Here is a 24,731-nt window from a genome sequence, read left to right as displayed (position 1 = left end):
TGAAATTCCTGTATAAATCTAGCCTGGGCTGTGTGCACGATAAACAATAAGCTGCAATCTACCGACTAAGGCAGCTATTAAAATCTTAGCATTCATATCTATCAAAGAAATATAATTAGAATACATAGTTGAATCCATGTCTGGCTTGGAAACAGCTATAATATTTATCTCATCAAAAGGGAAACAGGAAGTGGATTTGGAAAAAAAAAACTGCAAAAGCAACAATTACCAAAACTTCCACAAGCTGAGAGACAAACTATGAATGAACCTAAAACAACTTTTAAAATTCTAGACACCATTAAAAAGAAAAAATAGATAAAGCACCAGGTTTGGATGGATTCTCGAATCAAAATTATAAATGCTTTAAAGACAATTCTTACAATCACTGAAGGGTGCAATGAACATTGCTTTGCAAGACTCTACAATGCTTTAGTCTTGGAAATAAATCATTATTGTTTTATTGCTAAAAAACCAACCAGGATATGTCTCTAATAAAACATTATGGATAAATCTCATTGTAAAATAATATTATAAACTTTTTAATGTAATATTGGCTGAAAAATAGCTTTTGACTATTTAGTTTGGGTCTTTATGTTTAAACTTTTGGAAGATATGGATTTGGGAAGAAATTCATTTACTGGATTAAATCAATTTATACATGTCATCACACACATATTATCATTAATGGAGATTTGCCTAAAATGTGCAAGATTCAAAAGCACAGAAGACAAGGATGTCCTTTATCTTCTCTGCTTATTTTAATCTTGCAGGTTTTGAATGGAGACATTAGAAAATATGAAAAAATGTTGGGTGTAAAGGTTAAAAATGAAATATATAAACCAAGAGATGATTTACTAATGATTTACTTTGTTTCTACAAGACACCTCAAAATGTAATGGAATATTTAATATTTATAAATATTTTTATATTTAATAACTTTAATTTAAAGAAACAGAATAACCTAGGTGCCTTGGCTAGTTTTAAAATACATAAACAAAAACAAATGTTGGTAAAGAATATGACTGCAAATGATAATAAAATTTTAATAAGAAAGTCAGGCTTTAAGGTGGAAAAATGGTCAAATATCTAGGGGTTATAGTGACTTAAATTATTTCAGAAGAATTATATTGCTGTTTGGGATGATATTAAAAAGGACTTATCAAGGATAAACTGAAGTTATTGATGTTGGGTAGAAGTTCAGTAGTTAAAATGGATGTTTTATCTAAGATCAGTGTTTTTCCAATATTGATTTTTATTTATTTATTTATTATTTGGATTTGTATGCCGCCCCTCTCCGAAGACTCGGGGCGGCTCACAACAAGTGAAAAACAATCCAATACAATCCAATTAATTAAAATATTATGAGTTTAAGAAAATCCCCTATACTAACATACACACATACAGGCATACCATATATAACTTCAACGTGCCCAGGGGAGATGTTTAGTTTCCCCATGCCTGACGGCAAAGGTGGGTTTTGAGGAGTTTACGGAAGGCAGGAAGAGTAGGGGCAGTTCTGATCTCCGGGGGGAGTTGGTTCCAGAGGGCCGGTGCCGCCACAGAGAAGGCTCTCCCCCTGGGGCCCGCCAACCGGCATTGTTTAGTTGACGGGACCCGGAGGAGGCCCACTCTGTGGGACCGAATCGGTCGCTGGGATTCGTGCGGCAGAAGGCGGTCTCGGAGATATTCTGGTCCAGTGCCATGAAGGGCTTTAAAGGTCATAACCAACACTTTGAATTGTGACCGGAAACTGATCGGCAGCCAATGCAGACTGCGGAGTGATGGTGAAACATGGGCATACCTGGGTAAGCCCATGACTGCTCTCGCAGCTGCATTCTGCACGATCTGAAGTTTCCGAACACTTTTCAAAGGTAGCCCCATGTAGAGAGCATTACAGTAGTCGAACCTCGAGGTGATGAGGGCATGAGTGACTGTGAGTAATGAGTCCCGGTCCAGATAGGGCCGCAACTGGTGCACCAGGCGAACCTGGGCAAACGCCCCCCTCGCCACAGCTGAAAGGTGGTTCTCTAATGTGAGCTGTGGATCGAGGAGGACGCCCAAGTTGCGGACCCTCTCTGAGGGGGTCAATGATTCCCCCCCCAGGGTAATGGACGGACAGATGGGATTGTCCTTGGGAGGCAAAACCCACAGCCACTCTGTCTTATCCGGGTTGAGCTTGAGTCTGTTGACACCCATCCAGGCCCCAACAGCCTCCAGGCACCGGCACATCACTTCCACCGCTTCGTTGACTGGGCATGGGGTGGAGATGTAAAGCTGGGTATCATCGGCATATTGATGATACCTCACCCCATGTCCTTGGATGATCTCACCCAGCGGTTTCATGTAGATGTTAAATAGCAAGGGGGAGAGGACCGACCCCTGAGGCACCCCACAAGGGAGAGACCTCGGAGTCGACCTCTGACCCCCCACTAACACCGACTGCGACCGGCCAGAGAGGTAGGAGGAGAACCACTGAAGCACAGTGCCTCCCACCCCCAACCCCTCCAACCGGTGCAGAAGGATACCATGGTCGATGGTATCGAAAGCCGCTGAGAGATCGAGGAGCACCAGGACAGAGGATAAACCCCTGTCCCGGGCCCGCCAGAGATCATCCATCAACGCGACCAAAGCGGTTTCCGTGCTGTAACCGGGCCTGAAGCCCGACTGCTGGGGACCTAGATAATCGGCTTCTTCCAAGGACCGCTGGAGCTGGAGTGCCACCACCTTCTCGACAACCTTCCCCATGAAGGGAAGGTTGGAGACTGGACGATAGTTGTTGAGTACTGCTGGGTCCAGGGAAGGCTTCTTGAGGAGGGGGCGCACAAGCGCTTCTTTATAGAGTGATGGAAAAACTCCCCTCCCCAAGGAAGCGTTGGTAATCTCCTGGGCCCAGCTCCGTGTCACCTCCCTGCTGGCCGAGACCAACCAGGAGGGACACGGATCCAGTAAACAGGTGGCGGAACTCACAGCTCCAATGGCCTTGTCCACTTCATCAGGTGTCACCAGATCAAACTCTTCCCAGACAGGTGGACAAGTACGTGCCCCAGTCACCTCGACTGACTCGTTGTCAGTCGACTCTGTTTTACAATTGGAGTCGAGGTCGGCCCGGATCTGAGCGACTTTATCAGCGAAAAACGTGTTAAACTCCTCGGCACTACTCTGCAAGGGCTCCCCAACTCCCCCCTGGTTAAGAAGGGAGCGGGTCACCCTAAACAGAGCGGCCGGGCGGGATTCCGCTGATGCAATCAAGGCGGCATGGTACGCGCATCTTGCCGCCTTGAGCGCCACTTTGTAAGTCTTAATAAAAGCTCTTACAAGTGTTCGATCAGATTCAGACCTACTCTTCCTCCATCGCTTCTCTAGACGTCTCTTTTGGCGTTTCAACTCCCGGAGCTCCTCGTTGAACCATGGGGCTCTACGGGGTCTAGCGCCACGGAGAGGTCGCAAAGGCGCAATCCGGTCGAGAGCCTCCGCAGCAGCCGTATTCCAGGCCTCCGCAAGAGACTCCGCCGAACTGTGGATGAGTGCCTCTGGAATAACCCCAAGCGCCGTCTGATGATCAGTATTCCATTCAGGCAATGGTGAATCTGAGAATCAAATACAAATTTTTGTGAGATGCAAAAGACGGAGGATTATACTGCAGTTTAGTGTATGCTGCTTGGTTTGGATGACGGGGTTGGGTGATCCCAAAAAATAAAACATTATTAGATCTGGAAGGCCATGAATTGAGATTTGAGTGCATTGTTCAACATTAAACTGTTACCTGATACTGGATACCACACAACTAAGGTAAATGCAGATTTTAAGAATTATTTTGTTAGGTGCACTATCCTAAAAATTTGGAATAAATATAAAATAAAGTTCTCTCTTAAGGTACCTTATTGGTTGTCATCCCCAAGCAATCTTTCTTTTTTTCTTAATGACAATTAGACCCACCTGGTGGACTTATGATGAAAATGTTTACCTTATTTGAAGGTAAATTTAACCTGACGTTGAAATAACTGAAGTTAGACGGCTGTATTTGTCACTGGTTCATATATCTACAATTAAAAGATTTAACTTAAAAAGTTTGAGCTTGTAAAAAGGCAATCTGAAATTGCATTGTATGCCAATGATGAACAATGTTATTGCTAAGGTCTTTAAAATGTTGTTGAAATTGAATTTGGGAAATGAGTACAGTATGTGGTAAAGACTGTATGACCTCATGGCCAAAGAACTTTGATTACAGAATAACACTTGATCAATGGGAAAACATATGGACAAATGGACTGAAGTTTGCACTGAACTATAAGATGAAATAAAAACCCTTTTATATAATGAAGCATCATGGGTATTTCACACCTGAGAGATTTATGGGTAAGAGAACTTCAAATATATGTTAGAAATGTTATACTTTTTATCTAGTGGATTTGTGACAAAGCAAAGAAATATTGGGGACCAGATCTTTATTTTAATTCAGAACATATTTGAAATAAATATAAAACTGAAATCAGAAGTCTTTCTTTTAGGTTTGATAAAGAACTTGAAAGAAAATTTATTATTAGATATGTTGACAGTGGTGAGAGTTTTATTTGCTCAATGATGGCAAGACACAATTCCCACAATGGAAAAATGGACAGTGAAGGTACAAAGACAAGCTTTGTTTCCCCCTGGAAAACCTTTTTCGACTTATGCTTGAAATGGGGGATTTCTTTTATTTTAAGGTTCAGGAGGGAAGTGTTTTTAATAGGAAAGTGAACACAAGAACAAGGGGACACAATCTGAAGTTAGTTGGGGGAAAGATCAAAAGCAACATGAGAAAATATTATTTTACTGAAAGAGTAGTAGATCCTTGGAACAAACTTCCAGCAGACATGGTTGGTAAATCCACAGTAACTGAATTTAAACATGCCTGGGATAAACATATATCCATCCTAAGATAAAATACAAAAATAGTATAAGGGTAGACTAGATGGACCATAATTTTTTTTCTGCCGTCAATCTTCTATGTTTCTATGTTAGCTTTTGATTGTTAGATTTTCTTGTTATAGAAATGATTTGAATTAATTGTACATGTAAAAGATTGAAGTTCTAATTTTTCTTGTGTTCCAGTGCATTGAAAAAATCAGAAGCCAGTACTTTTTCCTTTTCCTTTCTTAATCTTTGTACTTTTTCTTTTTCTATCTTCCTTGATTTTTGTTTCTATTTGCATTTTATCTCATCACAAAATTTAACCAAATTCTACTAAATTTTTGTGTACGCTAAAAATGTTTAGGAATACTGATTTATTTGAAGAAGTTCCATTATATACCTTTAGATAGTTAAAAAAAGATCCTTTTGTACCAATGGGGTCATTGTCTTACATAGATTTCAAAGATTTTTCAATGATTTAAGAAAAATAAGGGATAAATCAACATGGCCAATGTGCAAATCTCTTATCCCCCTTTAATCAGGTTAAAAAGAGTTCTGCAATATTCTGCTTTTGGCCCAGTTGATAAGGAAAATAAATAATACAACTTTTGCACCCTTTTCTCCAGTCAAGGTGGGTTAAAATAGGGAAATCCCCAATCAAGAGTCATGCAAAATGACTGGTCAGGTCCAGAACCAAGTGAAAGTAATGTATGGGGTGGAAACCTAGAGTTAGTTTCATTTCCAGCCAAATTATGCAGATGAAGGATATGAAAAGTTTCATTTTCTGTAGACCTAATATATTTCCTCCACAATTTAGAATAAAAATTTAACAGCTATTAATAGATCTGGAATGTGTTATTCACCTTTCTGTGTGAAATAGGTGGTATAATATTACATTATTTAAATTTGAATGAGTCTAAAGGCCAATAATTTACAAACTTTTTCCATTTCTGAATATCATTATCTGGTGTAATATAATAAAGACTTTTATTTTATTCCGTAGCATATTCTGTGCGAGACTGATCATTTCCTTCAAGAAATATATAAATGGCATACATTAGATTCCTTCCTCTTAATTTTTCAAATAAGTCAGTGAGATAGATTGACCTGAGAAAATCAGACAATCATCTTCTATTCTGAAATTGGATTAGAATCTGGAATTCCCTAATTCTGGTCCAGCATTAAACCATTACTTGATTACCGGTTCTATTTTATTTTTGGCAGACATCAAAATTCTATATTGCTCAGATGGAGGGAAGTTATAAACAGATAATTATTTAACTTTCTCTTGTAACAACTCAGCTGGCTGTTGCTTTGTAAGAAACATATGTAATTCCTCCATGTCAAATAACTGCTTTCTCACTGTCAAGACAGTGATGTAGAAAAAATTCTGGTTAAAACAAAAAAGGATACCGCTTTCTGTTTCACCTGCTTAAGAAAAAAACATTTATGTTTCAGCAATGATGTTTTCACAACTGACTGAAAAGAAGTATCTAGACTTTTGTCTCATAAGGAGCATTACAGTATCATTGAAGTCACTTGCTTTACATTTAAAAAAACCAAAGAATGAATTATGAGGAAAAGTATCCAGATGAAAACAATTATTTTGTGCAGGGGCAAAAGAACTATACAGTATACCCACAAGGAAGGGTTAGCAGAATACGAACTATCTTACAAAATTAAAATCAAATATCTTATCTTGTAAAATGTTGATCTAGAAAAACTATTGATCAAAGCTGTAATATTTCTCCCACCCTTATGTTCTTTAAAAACTATTTACCTTTAGGGAGAATAGGAGTCTATTTTCCTGCAAAAAAGTAGTTTAAGTGCTTGCCTTTCAAAGGTTTAATTAAGATTGGGTTATGTTTGACTGCAGGGGAAAACATCTTAGCATTCCATGCTATTAAGGAGATTGCATTAAATGTTAATATTCAAAGCAGTAGGAATGACATATCCCTGCCGTACTGAAATTTACATGTTGTAACTGCTAGTAGCAAAACATGGTGCATCATATCATAAATCTCCTCTACCCAGATACGTAAGGAAAGGTGGAAGAATGGGAATTCTACTGATTGATCTTTCTAAAGTATCTTAAAGTAAACAAAGAACAAGAGAGGGAAAGGTGGGACCTGGAAAGAGGGGGCAAAAAACACTGCTGCTCAAAAATCTACCATTTGTAACCTCTCCCTGTAACCAAGGATACACAGTACGCTATAACAAGTGCAGGGATAATTAGAAAGCATGAAATTGCAAAGGCGATACATGGGGCTACTTTTAAAGAATATTCGGAGACTCCAGTTAGTCAAGAATGCAGCTGTGTGAGCTGTCATGGGTCTACCTAGATACACCCATATATCTCCATCACTCCGCAAACTGCAGTGGCTTCCGATTGGTCTCTAAACGCAATTCAAAGTGTTGGTTATTACCTATAAAGCCCCACATCGCTTAGGACTAGATTATTTATGAGACCATCTTTTGCCTTACGTGTGCCCATGGCCGGTCAGATACCACAGAGTTGGCCTTCTCCAGATCCCGTTGGCCAAGCAGTGCTGGCTAGCGGGACTACAGAGAAGGGCCTTCCCTGTGGCGGTCCCAGCCCTCTGGAATCAGCTCCCTTCAGAGATTCAAACTGCTCCCACCCTCCTGGCCTTTCAAAAGATTTTAAAAACACCTTTGTTGGCAGGCCTGGGGCTGTTGAGCGATAACACCCTGCTCCCACCAATAGTATGTTAGTGGAATGGATGAATAATGGATGAATCCTTTTTAATATTTGGGGTTTTATATTGTATTTTTGTTTTATTTTTGTACGCCGCCCTGAGTCCATTGGACAAGCGCAGCCTATAAATTCAAATACTACTACTACCACTACTTTTTCACTTATAGTAGGACTTTCATAAAAGCAATTGGTTGGCCTGTCGTTCAGTTTCATTCAGAATGCCAATCAAATGGAAAGTACACCAAAGTGATATAGCAGGAATCCAGGGACATTTCTCCCCTGAAGGAGTTTATCAGCTTGTAGCAAAGAAAGTGAAAGAAAATAAAGCCCATTTGTTTCATCACATGGGCTATTTAAAACCACAAATAACCACAATGTAATAATGGGTCAACAAGTCCAGGAAAATGCCTTGTGTTTTTTCTAATGGTATCCAGGAAGCTGTAAAAAGTTAAAAAGTCTTCCTGCAGGAAAGGGGACATCTGTCCTAATGAAGAGAACATAAAGTACAAACCAAGAGAAGTGTAAGATGAAAATCCAGTAAGTACCAATAACTATAGTACAGTGGGAAGGGGGGGGGGGGATTAAGGGAACAAAAATATATTTTTAAATATATTCAGAGCAAAGAACCAGCCAAGGAAGTGACTGGGTCATTAAGCAGCGCAGGAGGGAAAAGGAGACTCAGGAATGTTATAAGGAATGTTGTGGAAATACATGAATTGTATTTTCTGTTTGTTATCACAAAAAATAGAGAAGAAGGATCTTACTTTCTAAGGGAGGGAATTGGGACAAACGAAGCAAACTGAGGTACCCAGAGAAGATTCTTCGTTAGGAGAGAGCGTACGGAAACAAATCATTGGGTCCTGATTTTATTTTTCAAGAGTTAGAACTCAATCGTCGAATCCCTAAATGTAACTTGTCCCACATCTGGGCTGGGTAATAGATGTGGCATCATTCATGGAAGATTTGGGAAATTACGGCATGATTAGCTTAGCATCTGTTCTCAGAAAATTGGTAGACACGATAATCAAGTAAAACTACATTCAAAGTACACATATTTCATTTGCTGAAGCAGCTTGGATTCTCAAAAGTTAAATCCAGTTTCTTCAACCTTCTACAGAGCTTTTTGACAGTATCAACAAATATATGGGTTGGCCCTGCCAATACCAAGATTTTTTCAAATACAAATACTGTATATCCATTCTACTCAGGGTTGAAATGCGCCCGGTTTGCTCGAGCCTGTCAGTCATAGGAGAGCCAGTCGCGAAGGTAGCACGAGGCTCCGCCCATACGCCTGGACACTGCCATTTGGGTTCTTTTACCCTCTGTGCATGCACAGAATGCTTTGGGCATGCGCAGCGGGTATGCCCTGAATCTGCAAGGAGAAGGGTGCCCTATAAATCTAATAAACAAACAAACAAATGAATAATAAAAGAGCTCAAATGGCAACATCGGGGTGGAGTCTCACACTGCCTTTGCGACCCGCTCTCTGACAACTGACAGGCACAAGTGAACCTGGAGCATTTCATCCCTGACCCTACTACAGGTACTTCTTGACTTACGACAACTGAGCCCAACATTTCTGCTACTAAGGAGGACATTTGTTAAATGAGTTTTGATCCGTGTTACATTTTTTCTTGCCACAATTGTTAAGTCAATTATTGTGGTTATTAAGTTAGTGACATGGTTGTTAAGTGAATCTGGCTTTCCGATTGAATTTGTTTGTCAGTGTTCTGTCTGGGTCCCCCCAGACGCCAACACCAACTAAAAAGAGTAGCCAGACACACTGGTAAAAAGCAAAGGCAGTTTATATATTTGAAAGCAAACACAGGTAACAAAAACTGTTCTTACAGACAGGAACGTTATGAAGCTTCACAGAGGTTTCACGACGGCCAGGCAATAAAGCAGGATTCTTGCTGGCAAAAACAACACTGGAGGTAATAAAACCCACGCCTCCCCCAAGTCTTCAGCCTTCGAAGCCACAAGCCAGGATCAGAGATGCCAAGAACCGAAGCAAGGTCACAGGACTCCCAATTGATAACTCTCCACAATACAGTAAGGGCGGGCCTGCCTTTTCAACCCTGCTGAGGCGAACCACACCCAAACCCAGCTGTTACCAATTCAGGGATGGAAATACCTTGCTAATTGGCCCCTTCTTTGGGCTGCCCGTCTCTGCCTCATATCTATGATAGCCTGGGCTTCTGCATCTAATGAATCCAGGCTACTCGCTGGGGAGGGCCCCCCCCCGGGGGTCTCAGGCTTCTCTCCCTCCTCCTCTTCCTCTTCTGCCTGGTCCTCCCCCTCCTGTTCATCGTCCTCCCCCTCTGAGCATGGATCCGGCAGAGTTCCAGCCGTTCCCTGAGGAGCCTCAGGCTGAATCACAACAGTCAGAAGTTCACAAAAGATGATCACATGATCCTGGGACACCGCGACTGTCATAAATATGAATCAGTTGCCCAATGTCTGGATTTTGATCACATGACCATAGGGATACTGCAATTGTCATAAATGCGAAAAATAGTCATGTCACTTTTTCAGTGCTGTTGTAACTTTGAACAGTCACTACCTGTATTTTGTTTCATGGTAAGTAACATAATGCTAACTGCAAAAATGGAGCAAGAAATAATAAACACAAAAAAAGTCAAAATAAAAGTAAATTAAGCTCAGTCCACTTTTCAAAAACACTACTGCGTATATCTTTCCATAGCCTTCTATTCTTGCAAACAATTTTTGTTTCCAGCATGTCAATACAGTGCCTTTTGCGTTTTACATTTCTCATCTCTTTCTTTTGCAAGACCATACTCCTTTGAACCATAAATTTTCTGCTCTGTTCATTCTTGAATTCATTTGAAGAACGAAGGAAACAGAATGAATCTTAAGGGATGCTATACTTACTTTTCTTTGTATAACCAAACTATCAACATATTTATTTACTAATCATTCACTTAATATTATATCTACATTAACTCAGCTCCCATTCATGCTCAATGCTGTGATTTTCTTCTTTAAAAACCACACACCCTCTTCGGAGAGGGGCGACATACAAATCTAATAAACTACAACTATAACTTAAATTATCATTTCTCACTGAATTTTTCCTGAGATGCCCAACAACAAAGAGAAAAGTTTGATCTTTCTCTCATTCCATTTTTTGTAGCACTTTTATATGTACTTTTTCTTATTCACAGCCCCTTCCATTTCATCATTCTTACCAAGCATTTTTTTAGACATCCCATTAGCATAATTCTGTGCATAAATGTGGAACTCCATCTTAATTCATTTTACAGCACATGCATCTTCTTTTCTGCTATCTAATTTCCATTTATTCTGTTCGGAGGCTTATATTTACATATTTGCATGAATACATGTGAATACTTATGGTTACACTGCTTAGTTAAGGCCAATGGATTTACTTTCAAGTACCTAGATACTCACCAAGCAATCATTGTTCTTTTCATACTATTATCCTGTTTACATTTCTAAACATTCATGTCACAATATTCTCCCCCCAGATTGCATTCATTCAAAATAGTTTTCTTCAAACTCACCCCTGGTTTCTGTACTCTAGAATATGTGTAATTTGAATTCTTTTAAACACATAGCACCATAACCTAAATAAAACTCATTTATATTTTCTGACACACGTTTTAGCCCTTTCATTCATAATCAAACCTACATCTTTACTCTCAGTATTCATATTGACTCCAATTCAGACGATCCAGATTTCATTCAGTTGGATTATAGTCTTTCTTTCTTCACAAAGAATAGAGAATAACATAGTTAGAAGGGGCTTGGAGGTATTCAACCTCTTGCTTAAGCAGGAGACCTGAGGCCCTGTACAATTCCGGACAAATCTGTCCAATCTCTTCTTAAAAAACTTCCTGTGGTGTAACATCCACAACTTCTGGAGGCAAATTGTTTCACTGATTTATTTTACTTTCATAATTATTATTCCTTCACTTCATTAACTCACAGTCTTTATTATTTACTCCTCTTCCATTCCAAACCACAATCTTCCAAATGTCATGGTCATCACAAGATGAACCCATAATTATTGTCTTCCATTGCCCAACATGATTTTGGTCAATTGAAGCTTCATATGTTTCGTAATAGAATTACAAAGTTATGCCTGTTCCACATGAAGCATTCCCTGCTAATGGCAAACATAGTACTGGTCAATTTAGTATATTTTGGCAAGAAAGCTCAAGTGCAAGAAAAGCCCAATTTTACCACTAACATATGTCCTGTTCTGTGCAAGCCAGAACCACTAAGCTAAACTAAAACCAGAACCACTAAGGCTATGTTGACTTTAGTTTTATTCCAGCATGTATTCCACCAACAGAGTTAAATGTTGTGCTGACACTGCCATTTCCTTAGGAAATCTCAGAACCTGACAAAATCAAATATTCACATTATCAGAAACTCTCATGCAAATGAAACATTCATGAGAGTAAACAAGTGTCTTATTTTCTAGTAATCAACAGATGTAGAATTATGTACCTAAGTTTAGATTTTATAATTTGTAATAACATATCCAGTTGTAATGTAGCATTATATGGTATTTTTTTGGGGGGTAAATTAATGAATATAAATTTAATATACAAAATTTGGTTTTTCATTTTTTCTTTTCCCACTTTTTGTTTTCTTCTCAATATTTTTTAGTGTTATGATTGTGCATCTTGGTGATTTGATTATATTCTGTATTCTTTAAAAATATGACTTCTCTTTTATACACTGGCAGCTGGTTACAAAAGAAAAGGCAGTGACAGGGAATAAATTGACAATTTTTCCAGTGGAGGAAAGAAAATGTCTCTCAAGCTTTTTCATATTTACTAAAAAATCTTAATTTAGGGATAAGCAGTACGCTGCCAAGTTTGCAAATGATATTAAACTACAGGTAGTCCTCATTTAGTGACTGTACATAATTGTAGTTGTGGTAAAATAGTAACTTTAAAACCAAGTCTCCCATTTATAACCTTTGCAGGTCTACAAGCAAAGGAAATCTGAAGTAAAATCATAAGCACAGTTGTGGTTTCACATAGTAACCACCTCTTTTAATGATCTAATTGTCTGCCCCAATTGTGATTGCCAAAGGAGGATTATTTATTATATTCAGGTTAGTAAAAGCTCCAGAAGGGTCTCTTTAATAGCAACAGAACTTAAGACTTATCTACCACCCCATAGTGCTTTATGACACTCTCTGGGCGGTTTACAATGTCACCTAATACCCCCAACAATCTGGGTCCTCATTTTATCGACCTCAGAAGGATGGAAGGCTGAGTCAACCTTGAACCTCGTCAGGATCAAACTTGAGGCTATGGGCAGAGTTCACTTGCAATATGGCATTCTAACCACTGCACCACCAGGGCTCCTCTTTAAAAGGAGCAAAGGGCCACTGAAATGGTCTAATGTTGGGTTCAAGAAAATGTAAAGGGATGCATACTTTCTTACTTTAAATTGATGTTGATAAGAACTGAGTTTTCTGTAATTAACCAGGGTATAAAAATGGGACTGCTGCAACAGATACAAATATGTCATTCATTCGACATGTGACATTTGTCAGTTCTATGTTAAGGATCATTGGCTGAGGGACCAAAAGTAAAATCACCAACACTGTAAAGACAAATGTATGGCATATCCATATCTGGATTAACTATGGAAAAAGGCAAAAAGATCCAAGTATAGTGTTTTGTATTTCATATATCCAGGCTTATGAAGTGCATTTCTTTCCTCATTTACAACAGTTTCATTACTTTTCATTTAGAAAATGTCAAAGCGGTTTCCATAAATTATGAAATAAAAACAATAAATAAAACAAATAAAAACAATTGGGTTTTTTTTTAAAGACCAATGAAAGAAATAATTTAAATAATTCAGGGAAGTAAATAAAATCAAGGGAAGTTCTGTGTAAAAAGTGAGCTTTCATTCTTTAGGAAAATTGGAACTTTGAGGCACAGGCCTCCATAAAGAATATTATTTGATATTATCTATTAGTTATGAGAATTGTTTGGTCTAGTGGCTAAAGCACCAGGCAAAAAGTCCTAATGGACAACAAACTAAACATGAGTCAACAATGTGCAGCGGCAGCTAAAAAAGCCAACGCAATCCTAAGCTGCATAAACAGAGGAATACACTCCAAGACAAGGGAGGTGCTAATATCACTCTATAATACTCTAGTTAGACCACAGCTAGAATACTGCATTCAGTTTTGGACACCACACTACAAAAGAGACATTGATACTCTACAAAAAGTGCAGAAGAGAGCAACCAACATGATAAAGGGACTAGAAGCTAAAACATGCGAGGAAAGTTTGCAGGAATTGGGCATGGATAGTCTAGCAAAAAGGAGGTCCAGGGGGGACATGAGAGCAGCCTTCAAATACTTGAGAGGCTGCCACAGGGAGGGGGGAATCACTTTATTTTCCAAAGCACCAGAGAGCCAGACAAGGAGCAATGGTTGGAAGCTGTCCAAGGAGAGATTCAAACTGGGAATAAGGAGGAACATTTGGACGGTGAGAGCGATCAACCAGTGGAATGTCCCTTCCAACTCTAATAATAAAATCAAATATAAGTAAATATAAAAAGCTAGGAGACTGTGAGTTTTAGTCGTGTCATAGGCATGAAAGCCAGCTGAGGAACTTTGGCCCATACCAGTCACTCTTGGCCCATGTCAGGCTCAGGTAACAAATTAGTTGGTCAATTGTCACAACCAATAGATTAACACTCATTTGATCCAGAAAAAAAGCAGACCTTGGATTTATGAGAAAACATTAGGGAAAAAAATATTTATTATTGCATCAAATATATAATCTTTAATTTCACATATCTGTTTAAGGAAGGTATTGTATCCTGCCCATTGTATGTTTGCTTTTAAATAAGGGTTTTTAAAGATATTTTAAAGATATTTTTAAACATTAGATTTGTGACTGTACATTGTTTTTATTGCTGTGAGCCACCCCGAGTCTACGAAGAGGGGCGGCATACAAATCTAATAAATAATAATAATAATAATAATAATAATAATAATAATAATAATATAGAGATTTTAGGTCCTACATTATGTCATTGGAACAGCTGTTTTTTTAATTTTTTTTTTTTGCTGTTTGACTTTGTTTTGCTTTTGTATTTTTTGTTGTTTGTAAATAAGTTTATGCTTTGTTTCAATGTTTAAAATTTCAACAAAATTATTTTTTTTTAAAAGGAACAGCTGTATTCAGGAACTACACCATTACCCCTTTGGCTAACTGGCTTCTATACATAAGGCAGAACAACATCTGTGATCAGCAAATAGAATAACGACAAGTAAACAACACATTTCATGGGCAATAATTTCAAATTGTATACTGCTGATGCTACATGCCATTAAGCTATTGAACTCAAACAACACCTAACAAGCCTTCTGCATTATTACAATTGCGACTACCCCTCAGAATTCCCTTCCCCATTCAGACAGCAGTAAATTTGTCCTTTTTTGCAAAAATTTTGTGTTCTTCTCTTAGTTCTGGAGCACACTATATAAAGGGAAAGTTCATGTAGTACAGCTTCCTAATCAGGGAGTCTGAACAGACTACAAATACCACTTCAGCATTAAGGAGGCCCAGCTGCAGAAGAAATGGCACAGCCACTCTTCCAACACTGCAGAAAACAGGGGTTCTCATAAACTGCTAGCAGCACCCTCCAGTGGCTCATTGCATAGGGCTGAACAAAAGACACTTTAAGTTCTGCAGTGCTGGCAAAACACAGCCACTCATCTTTTTTGACATCCAGGGAGAAAATGACAGGACAAAAAAGGGAGGACCACATGCTAGAAATCCATAGAATTTGTTAGCAAATCGTTACATCAAAACAACCAACAGAACTATAAGGAGCAATGTCTTTTTTTTCTCCCCTAAAACTTTTAGTAGTATCACAGGAAGCAAGACCAAAAGAAACCCTCGTTTAGCAGAAAAATATGTTCTACCCTACACACAGAAGAGGTCCCTACACAAGGACACTGCATAACAAGATGAAAAATGCCATCAATACACTGATTGCTCCTTATGAGAGGCCATCCTTCGTTTTGAAGCCTCTGCCATCATTGACTAGACTAACTTTGCATTCTTGTGCCAGTATCCTATGCCCTGCTGATTATTCTCTACTAATTGATTCAGGCATTTATCCCATCATTTCAGAGAAAAGATTTCCCTCAGCACATATCAACTGCTAGTCTTCAGTCTACCAAACTCTTTGTATTCTCTTGTTCCACCTTGAGACTAAACAGAGGCAGATGTTATGGCAATGATTTCAACCTGATACTCTTCAATCATGTAGACCAAGTGGTTCACAAACTTGGTAACTTTAAGACTTGTGGACCTCAACTCCCAGAATTCTGGAAGGTGAAGTCCACAAGTCTTAAAGTTATCAAGTTTGAAGACCTCAGATGGAGACTCTCAACAACCACAACTGCAATGTCTATAGAAAAAGAAGTCTTAGTCACTATTCCATCGTAACAAAACACAAACAATGCACAAGACAATGTCAGAGCTTTTTTTGAACGGTCTCTTTGAGGTAGAGCTATCTCAGAAGAAATAAAGAGCAGAGCCTTAAGCATTGGAAACAGTGGCTTAACCAACAGCAGGGCAGCGAATTGCAGGACTGTCTGCTCTGGAGGTATGTAAATCTGCCTGGAGAGGCTGGTCAATACCTCACTGAAGAACATCTGGGGAAATCCTGGGTTTTGCTGATAGTCAAAGGTTATAATCTCTTTTCTGATCATGTCCATCAACCTGTACCTGTAGGACAGCAAGGAAAACATAGGCAGTGGAACTGGCAACAGACAGCAGGAGCCCATAGCCCCTTAATCTGTATATACACTTAAGTATTATACCGCCAGGCATGGGGGATTTGAGACACCTTTCCCCCAGGCTTATTATAATTTATGTTTGATATGTATGTGTTGTTTGGTTTTTAATTATGATGGGGTTTTTAGTTTTTTCTTAATATTAGATTTGTGCCTATATAATATTGTTTTTTATCATTTGTTGTGAGCCGCCCCGAGTCTTCGGAGAGGGGCGGCATACAAATCTAATAAATTATTATTATTATTATTATTATTATTAAATTATTATTATTATTTGGTTAAGAGGAACAGTGAGTGATATCCTCGATTGCTTAGACCATCCTCATGAGCTCCCTGATGTTGCACTCTCTGTGACATAAGAAGACTGTTAAGTTTTTGTGAGCATATTTCATCTTGCAGTGAAAACTCTGTCCAGTGTATTGCAAAGCAAAATTACTACTCCTGTACAGCAGTTGTAATGTACAGCCAATTGAAGGACTTTCTTGGTATTTAGGGATGAGAACATCTACTGCGGGGTATGGCAGATGCTAAAACAACACAGCCCATGCAAATTTGCCTTATGTATATGGTAAAGAAATCGGGAAAAGGTATGGGAAAGAGATGCAGTTTAAGATATGTTCCTCATTTCCATGCTTACCTGTGTACAATGTCCTCTTGTCCTTCACCTTGGAAACAGAATTTGGTGGCGGACAAATGTGTCTGGAATGCCAAGATAAGTACCTATTGAGGGTTCTAGCCAAAATTGGTTAGTAATGTTCTCATATGTGTTGCAAAGTCAGGAGGTTTTTGGGGCCAACTTTCCACTTTGTGCAGAATGTCTTTTCTCCATATGTCCCCATCGTTCTTCCAACTGAGCTCTCTTTGCATGTCTAAGACAATTCTAAGACAAGACATCTATCTGAGGCGGATACATTTAGGTTCTCCTTGCGAAGTGAGCCACAGGCACTAAACACTGGCATATTGATATTAATAAGGCTGTCGCCATCATTGGGGTAGCAATTTCTGATTTTTAAAAATTTCTCCCACTGAAGTCAATGAAAGGGAAATTTCTTGCACTAGGTGTTGGAGTGACTATACTGTATACAGAAGAGAATGTGCCCATCAACTGAAGGGAGATTGTACCCCACCCAAAACGTTCTCCCCTCATGTCTACATGGATAGCTATGATGACAAAGCTTACCAACATTGTACCTGTCCTATATCTTCCATTCCTTTGATATTATATATTTTAAAATCCCTTATCTCACTATTATTACTTTTGAAGGCTTCATTTGTTGGATATCCAGGAAGCCCAATTCAACTCATCACTTCAACTATCCTCACTTAAGTTATAAAAATTGCATAGATTAAGAAACAAAAACAGGGGGAACAATAAAATTACAATTTGGAAACATACATGAATTTATAAAGTTTGAAGTTGCTATTTTCTCCTGTGATAATACATTATTTTTAATTACTATGAAATTATATTGTAAAATTGCGCAGAGCAAGAATTAAATACTCCAACAACAGCCAGGAAGTCATAAGAAAGCACAAATATGGTATCAACAGCAATATGTATTAATACTAAAGGGACATTCCAGTTTCTTGGCTAACGTTTTTTTAGCAGATCCATCTATGATATATTTAATATTTTTAATCCAAGGCCTAGTAGACACATCTCATGCAAATAATCATATTATTTTACAAAGTTTATCTTATTTACCCTTGTTCTCACCATCCCCATTTAGAGATTAATTTCTCAACTTTAATGCATTTAATAGAATAACAGATTTGGGAGGTACTTGGAGGCCCTCTAGTCCAACCCCCTGATCAGGCATTTATTAGCATTTATATACCACATGCTAAGTTTTTTAAAATATAAAATTCATATTATTTCTGTTCTATTTTTAGCAATCTTTCTTTTAGAACTACCGTATATTACTGGAATTAAAATTTAGATAAAATAACTAAGAACACAGAGAACACAATCAAATCTATAATGTGTTACAAGAGACAAAAGTTGCATTTTTCACTGTGAAACAGCACACAGCTGGGAAGAAGGCATGGCCCAATCTATAAATCTTGTCACTTGCACAGGAAATCAGTTTTGTGTTTTTTCCAAAAATATGTGCAGGAAACTACAGTTGTACAAACTCTGAAAGCTGCTCAAACCTGTGCAGTCAACCTTTTGAATCACACTGGAAATTTGGGTGGGAGGATGCAGCCATATATTATTCTTAGAATCTGTATTCCATACGTGTGATAAAGCATTGAAAATAGTGATCGTCAGTATATTTGTTTTATATTTAGAGGCCACCTGACTCTGGGCTGTGAAAAGTGCAACTTCTGCTTACATTTTAAAAATAAGGAACAAAAACCCCCAGATGTCTGGAAATTAAGCCATGGCGACTGGATTTCTTTCCTTGTTGGTTCAAAACCTTTTGCTGTTTATCCAAGTTATTCTTCAGCCTGAGCAAGTTGGTAAGGAGGAACCCTTGCAGGACATATGCAGTGTCCCCCAAACTAAGTTGCTCAGACTGAAGCTACTCGGAAAAGCAGGAAAACATTTTGAACCAACAAGAAAATAAGCCCAGTTACCATGACACAACTTCTAGACAACTCTGCCTGGATGATTGATAATCTTGACTATAAAAACAGAAGAAATGGTTCATGAATGTCTGGAGTGCTCACCCCAGAAGAAACAAATTGGTGCTCAGGCCTAGGAGTAAAGCCAAGTTTTCAAAGCCTTTCGGAAAATGCTTAGGATGGAACACATAAAGATATCCGGGGATGCTGTTCCAGAGCCAAAGGACAAATCTAAGGCTTGTTTTGCATAGCAATACAGACTTATCAATCTAAACATGTATTTGCTCACTTTTGCCAATACCTTTGAAACACTTCTTTTGCATGACCATTATTTCACCTTTCCATTCTTTCCAATTATTGTGCATATCTGCTATCACACTTTGTACTGAGGGAATAATATACTTATCACTTAGTATCTTCACCTACTTGATCAATTTGGACCATTTTATACACTTCTCAAATGTTTATGCAGCCTGCACAACTACTTACATGCTAACAGGTTCAAGAAGAAAAGCCTTGCCTTTACCCTGGACACACTTCTATCTCTGGAATACTTCATTTCCAACACCAAACAGCCTTTCTCTTGTATGCCAGCTACTTTAGCTTTACATTTTTCCCCTAATATCATGCATGTTCAATAGTTCCCAGTATCAGTGGCACCTACATTGGAGCAAAATGGGCAAGAAAGTAGACATGATCTGTACCACATCCCTTTTGTATGCACACACAATCCTCAATGCATGTAGAAAAGGATGGGGCTGGGATTGGCATGACTCGTCCACCAATTTGAATTTTCTGAACCACCACAGATATTATTGTTTAATATTCTACTATTGTACATTGTATTCAGAGAACATACTATTTAGTATCTTCTTTTCTGACCAGTTTCAATTTTTATAATTTCTCCATGTCCATAAAACTTGCATGAGGACCAAGGAAAGCTGTTGGCAGCTGCTAGATGCTAACAGAAGTCTTAAGCATCAAGTTATCGATAGCAGCCTTCTTCTCAGCATCCCGTGAGACAGACCTAAATCCTCTCCACTTGAGTGCTACACAACAGGAACTTTTTTTTCATATTAGCTTGGATAGTTTATCAAAGTATAAAATGGAATCTACACAGCAACCCCTATGCTGAATACAGAAGCAAAGACAACATGAAACCCGATTAATCTCTGTCTAAGTGCATCACAAATCAACTTTACACTTCAACTTTCTTCATTAACCAGGCCCTTAAAACAGTATTTAGGTATCCAGGAAAAACAGGCCAATGGGTTGCAATCTGGAGGAACAATAGAGTACTCTGTTTCCACAATTCCAGCCTATCTGCCTAGGCAAGCCCTCCCCCCCCCACCTCTCAGCAAAGTGGGTGCCTTACTCACTTCTTCTGGAAGGCCAAGAGGAGTCTTGGATCAAGAATATTCTCTTCAGGTTCCCAGCTGTTGTGCCTAGAAAAGAGGAAAATCACTCACTACAATATATACCTTGCTTTCTTACAATACACAATTCACAATTAGAAGTTTTGTTTTATTGTAGGACTGCATTTCGAGGCAAAGCCTATTGGAAGCGCACTACACAGTGTACACTACAATTAGCCCTCCCTAATTGGTTGAGCTACTACAACTCCCATAACCCCCAACATGGAAGAAATCCTGCCCTGCTGGCTATGAGTAATTAATGGGAGCCCTGCAATTTAATCAAACCAGAGGGCATCAGCGGGGAAAGCTGGCTTGAAAGTAATAATTAACTAAAGAGCGTCTTGGCTAGTTTAATTCTGGGATGAAATTTATTTTTTTTTTGCAGCCGCCATCCAATGAAAAGTTTGTGCTTTATGACTGGACCCGTTCAATTTGCTTAATGGAAAAGGCATGGAAGGCAATCAGGAGAGAGGGGGGGAAAAGAAAGCACACTGAGATGCATTATGGATAACTTGGGCACGTGTGTATGAGGAGGGGGGGTTGGGGTGTAAGAAGAGAAGTCAAGCAGGAAAAGGATAAAAGCAGAGGGAAAGCCTGGCCTTCAGGAGCAGCTGGCAGGAGGGGAAAAGGGAGCAGCTCCTTTTTTTAGTCTTCACAACCCCTTTCCTTCTTCTGTAAGTGGGGGCAGGAGGATCCCCATGACAGGCATGGTTGCAGAAGTGGAGAGCAAAAGGAAGCTTTTGCCATTTCCAACAGAGATCTTCAAACTTGGCAACTTTGAAGACTTGTGGACTTGACCTCCCAGAAGAGCTGGCAGGAAAATTCTGGGAGTTGAAGCCCACAAGTCTTAAAAGTTGCCAAATTTGAGGATTCCTGCTTCTTACTGACTTCTCCACTCTACCTCCCGTTTACAACAAGATGAAAGGTGGACTTGAGAGAGAGAAGTTGGCTTCTCTCATGGAAACCAAAAGCAGGGAATTCGCAGGGAATTCAACCCCAAACCGGCACCGGCAGAGCGACCCCTCCTATATAAAAAGGAAACGAGACGCACAAATTGAACTACACTAAAACAAAAGAAAGGTCGGCCGTGAGGAAACGCTCCCGCCGGTGTGTGTGTTAGAAAATAATAAAACAAAACAAAACAAAACACACCATCCTCACGAAACAAAGTAACTTCTAAGCGCTCCGCCAAGTCCAAGCCGAAGTTGCAGGCGGTCCCCCCCACCCCCAGTTTACCGGACTTTTTCCGCCCTCAAGTCCCCTTTTTTTCCGCGCTTCGGCAAGGCGGTTTTGCAGCCGCTCCGCCGCCCGGGGTCTTGTTTTCGCCCGAGTCCCACCATCCCCAAAGCCCCTCAAGTCAAGCCCCGCCCTGGAGCCCCCTCAGCTTCAACGGCTGGCTTGGCGCTCAGCTGCTCCGCTTCATTGTGTCCGACTCACTTGGAAGACCAGCCTCTCCACTTCACCAAATACTCCAGCTTGCCCTGTGTGGAGAGAGAGAGAAAGAGGGAGAGAAGGAGGAAGGGGGTTGGGAGGAGGAGGAGAAGAAAAAAGAGAGAGAGAAAGGCACGTTAGAGAGAGAGAACCGAGGCGGGCGGGCGCCGCGCGCGTCGCTGCTTTTGGTTTTTCGGCTGGCCCACCTTGCGAAGCCGCTTGCTGAGGATGCACTCGGCGGCGAAGACTTGCTCTCCCACGCTGCTCAGCTCCTCCATGGCGCCCGACTGGCTCCGCTCGGCTCCCTCCTCCTTCTCCTCGGCCGCCGCCGCCGCCGCTTCTTCCGCCAACCCTGACTTGTTCTTAGCGGAGCCAGCGTTGGGGGCGAACTAGGCTGGGAGTCCGCGAGAGCGCGCGCTCCCCCTCACCCGCCGCCGCCACTTTCGGCGGCAACGCGCGCACGCCTACTCTCCACACACTCTTCCCCCCCCCCTCCACCCGCACCCACCCGCGACGCCCAGCGCTGCACTTTCCAAGAGCGCACACAATGCAACGCGCGCGCAACCGGCTCCGCCTCCCCACGCCCTGCTCAGGCGGGGGAGGGGGGACTCCCCAAATTCCCGGTTTAGCCAATCCGGCGGGGGGTTGGAGGCGGGACTTGCGAAGCTTGTGGCGGAGGGAGGGGAAGCCTGAGTTTTTCGCCCTATTGTTTTCTTTCGCGTCGCTTTCTTGGCGCTCTCTCGGCGGAGCCGAGCCGCTGAGGGAGCGGGACGAAAGAAATAAACCGGGCTAGCGGGCGAGGGAAGGAGGGAAGGCAACTGCTGAAGTTTTAAAACCTCCCGAGAAGGACGCTTTGCCTGGCCCAGCCCGGGTTCGTTGGGACTTCTCCCGGCGACTTTCTTCGGGGCTCTTTTAATGTGGCGGGCGCGCCAGAAATGGGCTCCCCCCGAATAAAGGTGGAAAATGTTTCGAGGGGGTTTCGGCTTTCCCAGCGGCTCAACAAGCTTTCGAAGCTTGCCGATTTGGTTTTAAACCCGCGAACTCGAAAATTCCTGTCAGCCGGTTTGTGGGGATTCTAAGAATCGCTCCCCTTCAATTGTTTGGTAAACGCGCGCCGGAAAAGTTTCGTCCTCGTGAATTCCTTTTCTCACCGCTCTTGAGGAGAGAGAGAAAAGTCGAAGCCAACTCCTGACTTCATCCCTGGCCTCCCACGGGGATGATTTCTCCGCTTTTTTCGATGCAGTCGTCCATCCTGGAAGAGATCGGGCGGTTTTCCGTACCTAATCCGTAGCGGGAACCCCCTGATCTGGCTTGGATTTAGACGTCTGGAATCAAATGATATCGTCAGGAAATCAGTCAAGAAATACAGCAGGGTTCAAAAATTAAAGTTATGATTCCACCCCCCCCCCTTATTGTTCGAATTAAATGTTTGAAAAGAAAGCTTTCGAGAAAAGGTCAAGAAAAGAAAACAAAAGATAAGTTTCTGCGGTTTCTATCAGCCTCGGCATTGCTGAGAAACAAGTATGATAATTTCAGTTGAGGTGCTGCGGAATAATTGAGTTGTAAATCGTGAGCTGAAAAATTGGATCTGGTCCTGAAGTCTTGAGGAGGATGAATTTTGATGGAAGCTGGATGCGTGAAATCGAAACAATTTCGTAATGTTTTGACATGGGATCCTCCTGGAACAAGTAATAAATTGTCTGCAAATGGATAATTCAAATAATCAAGATTGGATGAACATTGACACTGCCATACAACAAAAAAGTACGGCAGAAGGGTGTATCATCTTGATTTTGCCTTAAAAAAAGGAATGCAAAAATTCACAAAAAGTCCCTGATCCCATGGATCTGGCAGTGCTATAAGACAGATACATTGATGTGAGACAAAGATCCTCATTTTTTAAAAAATAACTCAATTATTGATAACAGATAACATCATTTTATGGGTAATACTGTATGCTACTGTTAGGAAACAGATTTTTTGACATTTCCATTATAAAAATTATGTACATAACTTTAGCATGGGATCCACATGAAGTCATCAAATCACAGATCATCTGTTGGTATGCAAAGAATCATCTCATGATGCAAAAATGTGGATTCAAGTCAAAGTTCATTTTAATGTTGTGTATTTTACATTGGATGCACATTAAATCAACATCAGATATAGTATGTCTACATGCACTAAACTTTAGTAATCAAGAATCTAATTTCATCACATGTGATTTTAAAGAATGGATCCTCTAGATTGCACATAAATTCTACAGGTGATTCACATGAAACCAACATTGGATCACATCCACTCTGACTTCAAAATTGTGTGTTCAATGGTTCTGGCACCACCATGGCACAAAAACAGATCTGATGTAGAGACCTTCATAGAAATACATGTGTTTTTCTATCAGCAATCCTCATGAAACCACAGTCACATTAGTTACATCTATTTACACATAGGAGCCTAACAATTTTGGAGGTGCTATATCACTAAAATGTGGAGATGAGTCATAGAGCTTTGTGGACCAAAATGATTTCACATGAGATTCTCATAAAACCAACATAAAATCAGATATTTGCAGACCAGTCCATCACACTTTCAAAATTTGAAGTCACTGGGCCCCAAAATAAGACAGATTGTTATTCAAGTTACAGAACTATAAGTGTACAGTGTTCCCTCAATTTTCGCGGGTTCGAACTTCACCGCAAGTCTATACCACGGTTTTCCAAAAATATTAATTAAAAAATACTTTGCGGGTTTTTTCCCTATACCACGGTTTTCCCCACCCAATGACATCATATGTCATCGCCAAACTTTTGTTTGCCTTTAATAAATATTTTTTTTAATAAACTTTAATAAATAAACATGGTGAGTAATAATC

At 40.1% G+C, this 24,731-nt stretch overlaps 1 protein-coding gene across 2 annotated transcripts in view; it reads right to left on the bottom strand.

Moving 5' to 3' along the window:
- Positions 1–22,442, bottom strand: part of CBX2 (chromobox 2) — a 31,841-nt gene extending 9,399 nt beyond the window's left edge. The window contains exons 1-3 of one of the 2 annotated variants that reach the window (XM_070740173.1): positions 22,063–22,442; positions 21,863–21,906; positions 20,390–20,455 (exon numbers count right to left, since the gene is read on the bottom strand). In XM_070740173.1, the coding sequence (XP_070596274.1) occupies positions 20,390–20,455; positions 21,863–21,906; positions 22,063–22,134 (182 nt within the window). In that variant the 5' untranslated portion in view covers positions 22,135–22,442. Of the gene's footprint in view, positions 1–11,279; positions 11,356–20,389; positions 20,456–21,862; positions 21,907–22,062 lie in introns of those variants that run through there. The other variant, XM_070740174.1, reaches the window with a different exon arrangement.
- Positions 22,443–24,731: the final 2,289 nt, after the last annotated feature.

Source organism: Erythrolamprus reginae, chromosome 2 (genome assembly GCF_031021105.1).
Source record: "Erythrolamprus reginae isolate rEryReg1 chromosome 2, rEryReg1.hap1, whole genome shotgun sequence".
Classification (NCBI taxonomy): Eukaryota; Metazoa; Chordata; class Lepidosauria; order Squamata; family Dipsadidae; genus Erythrolamprus; species Erythrolamprus reginae.
This window is presented reverse-complemented; position numbering and strand designations above follow the sequence as displayed.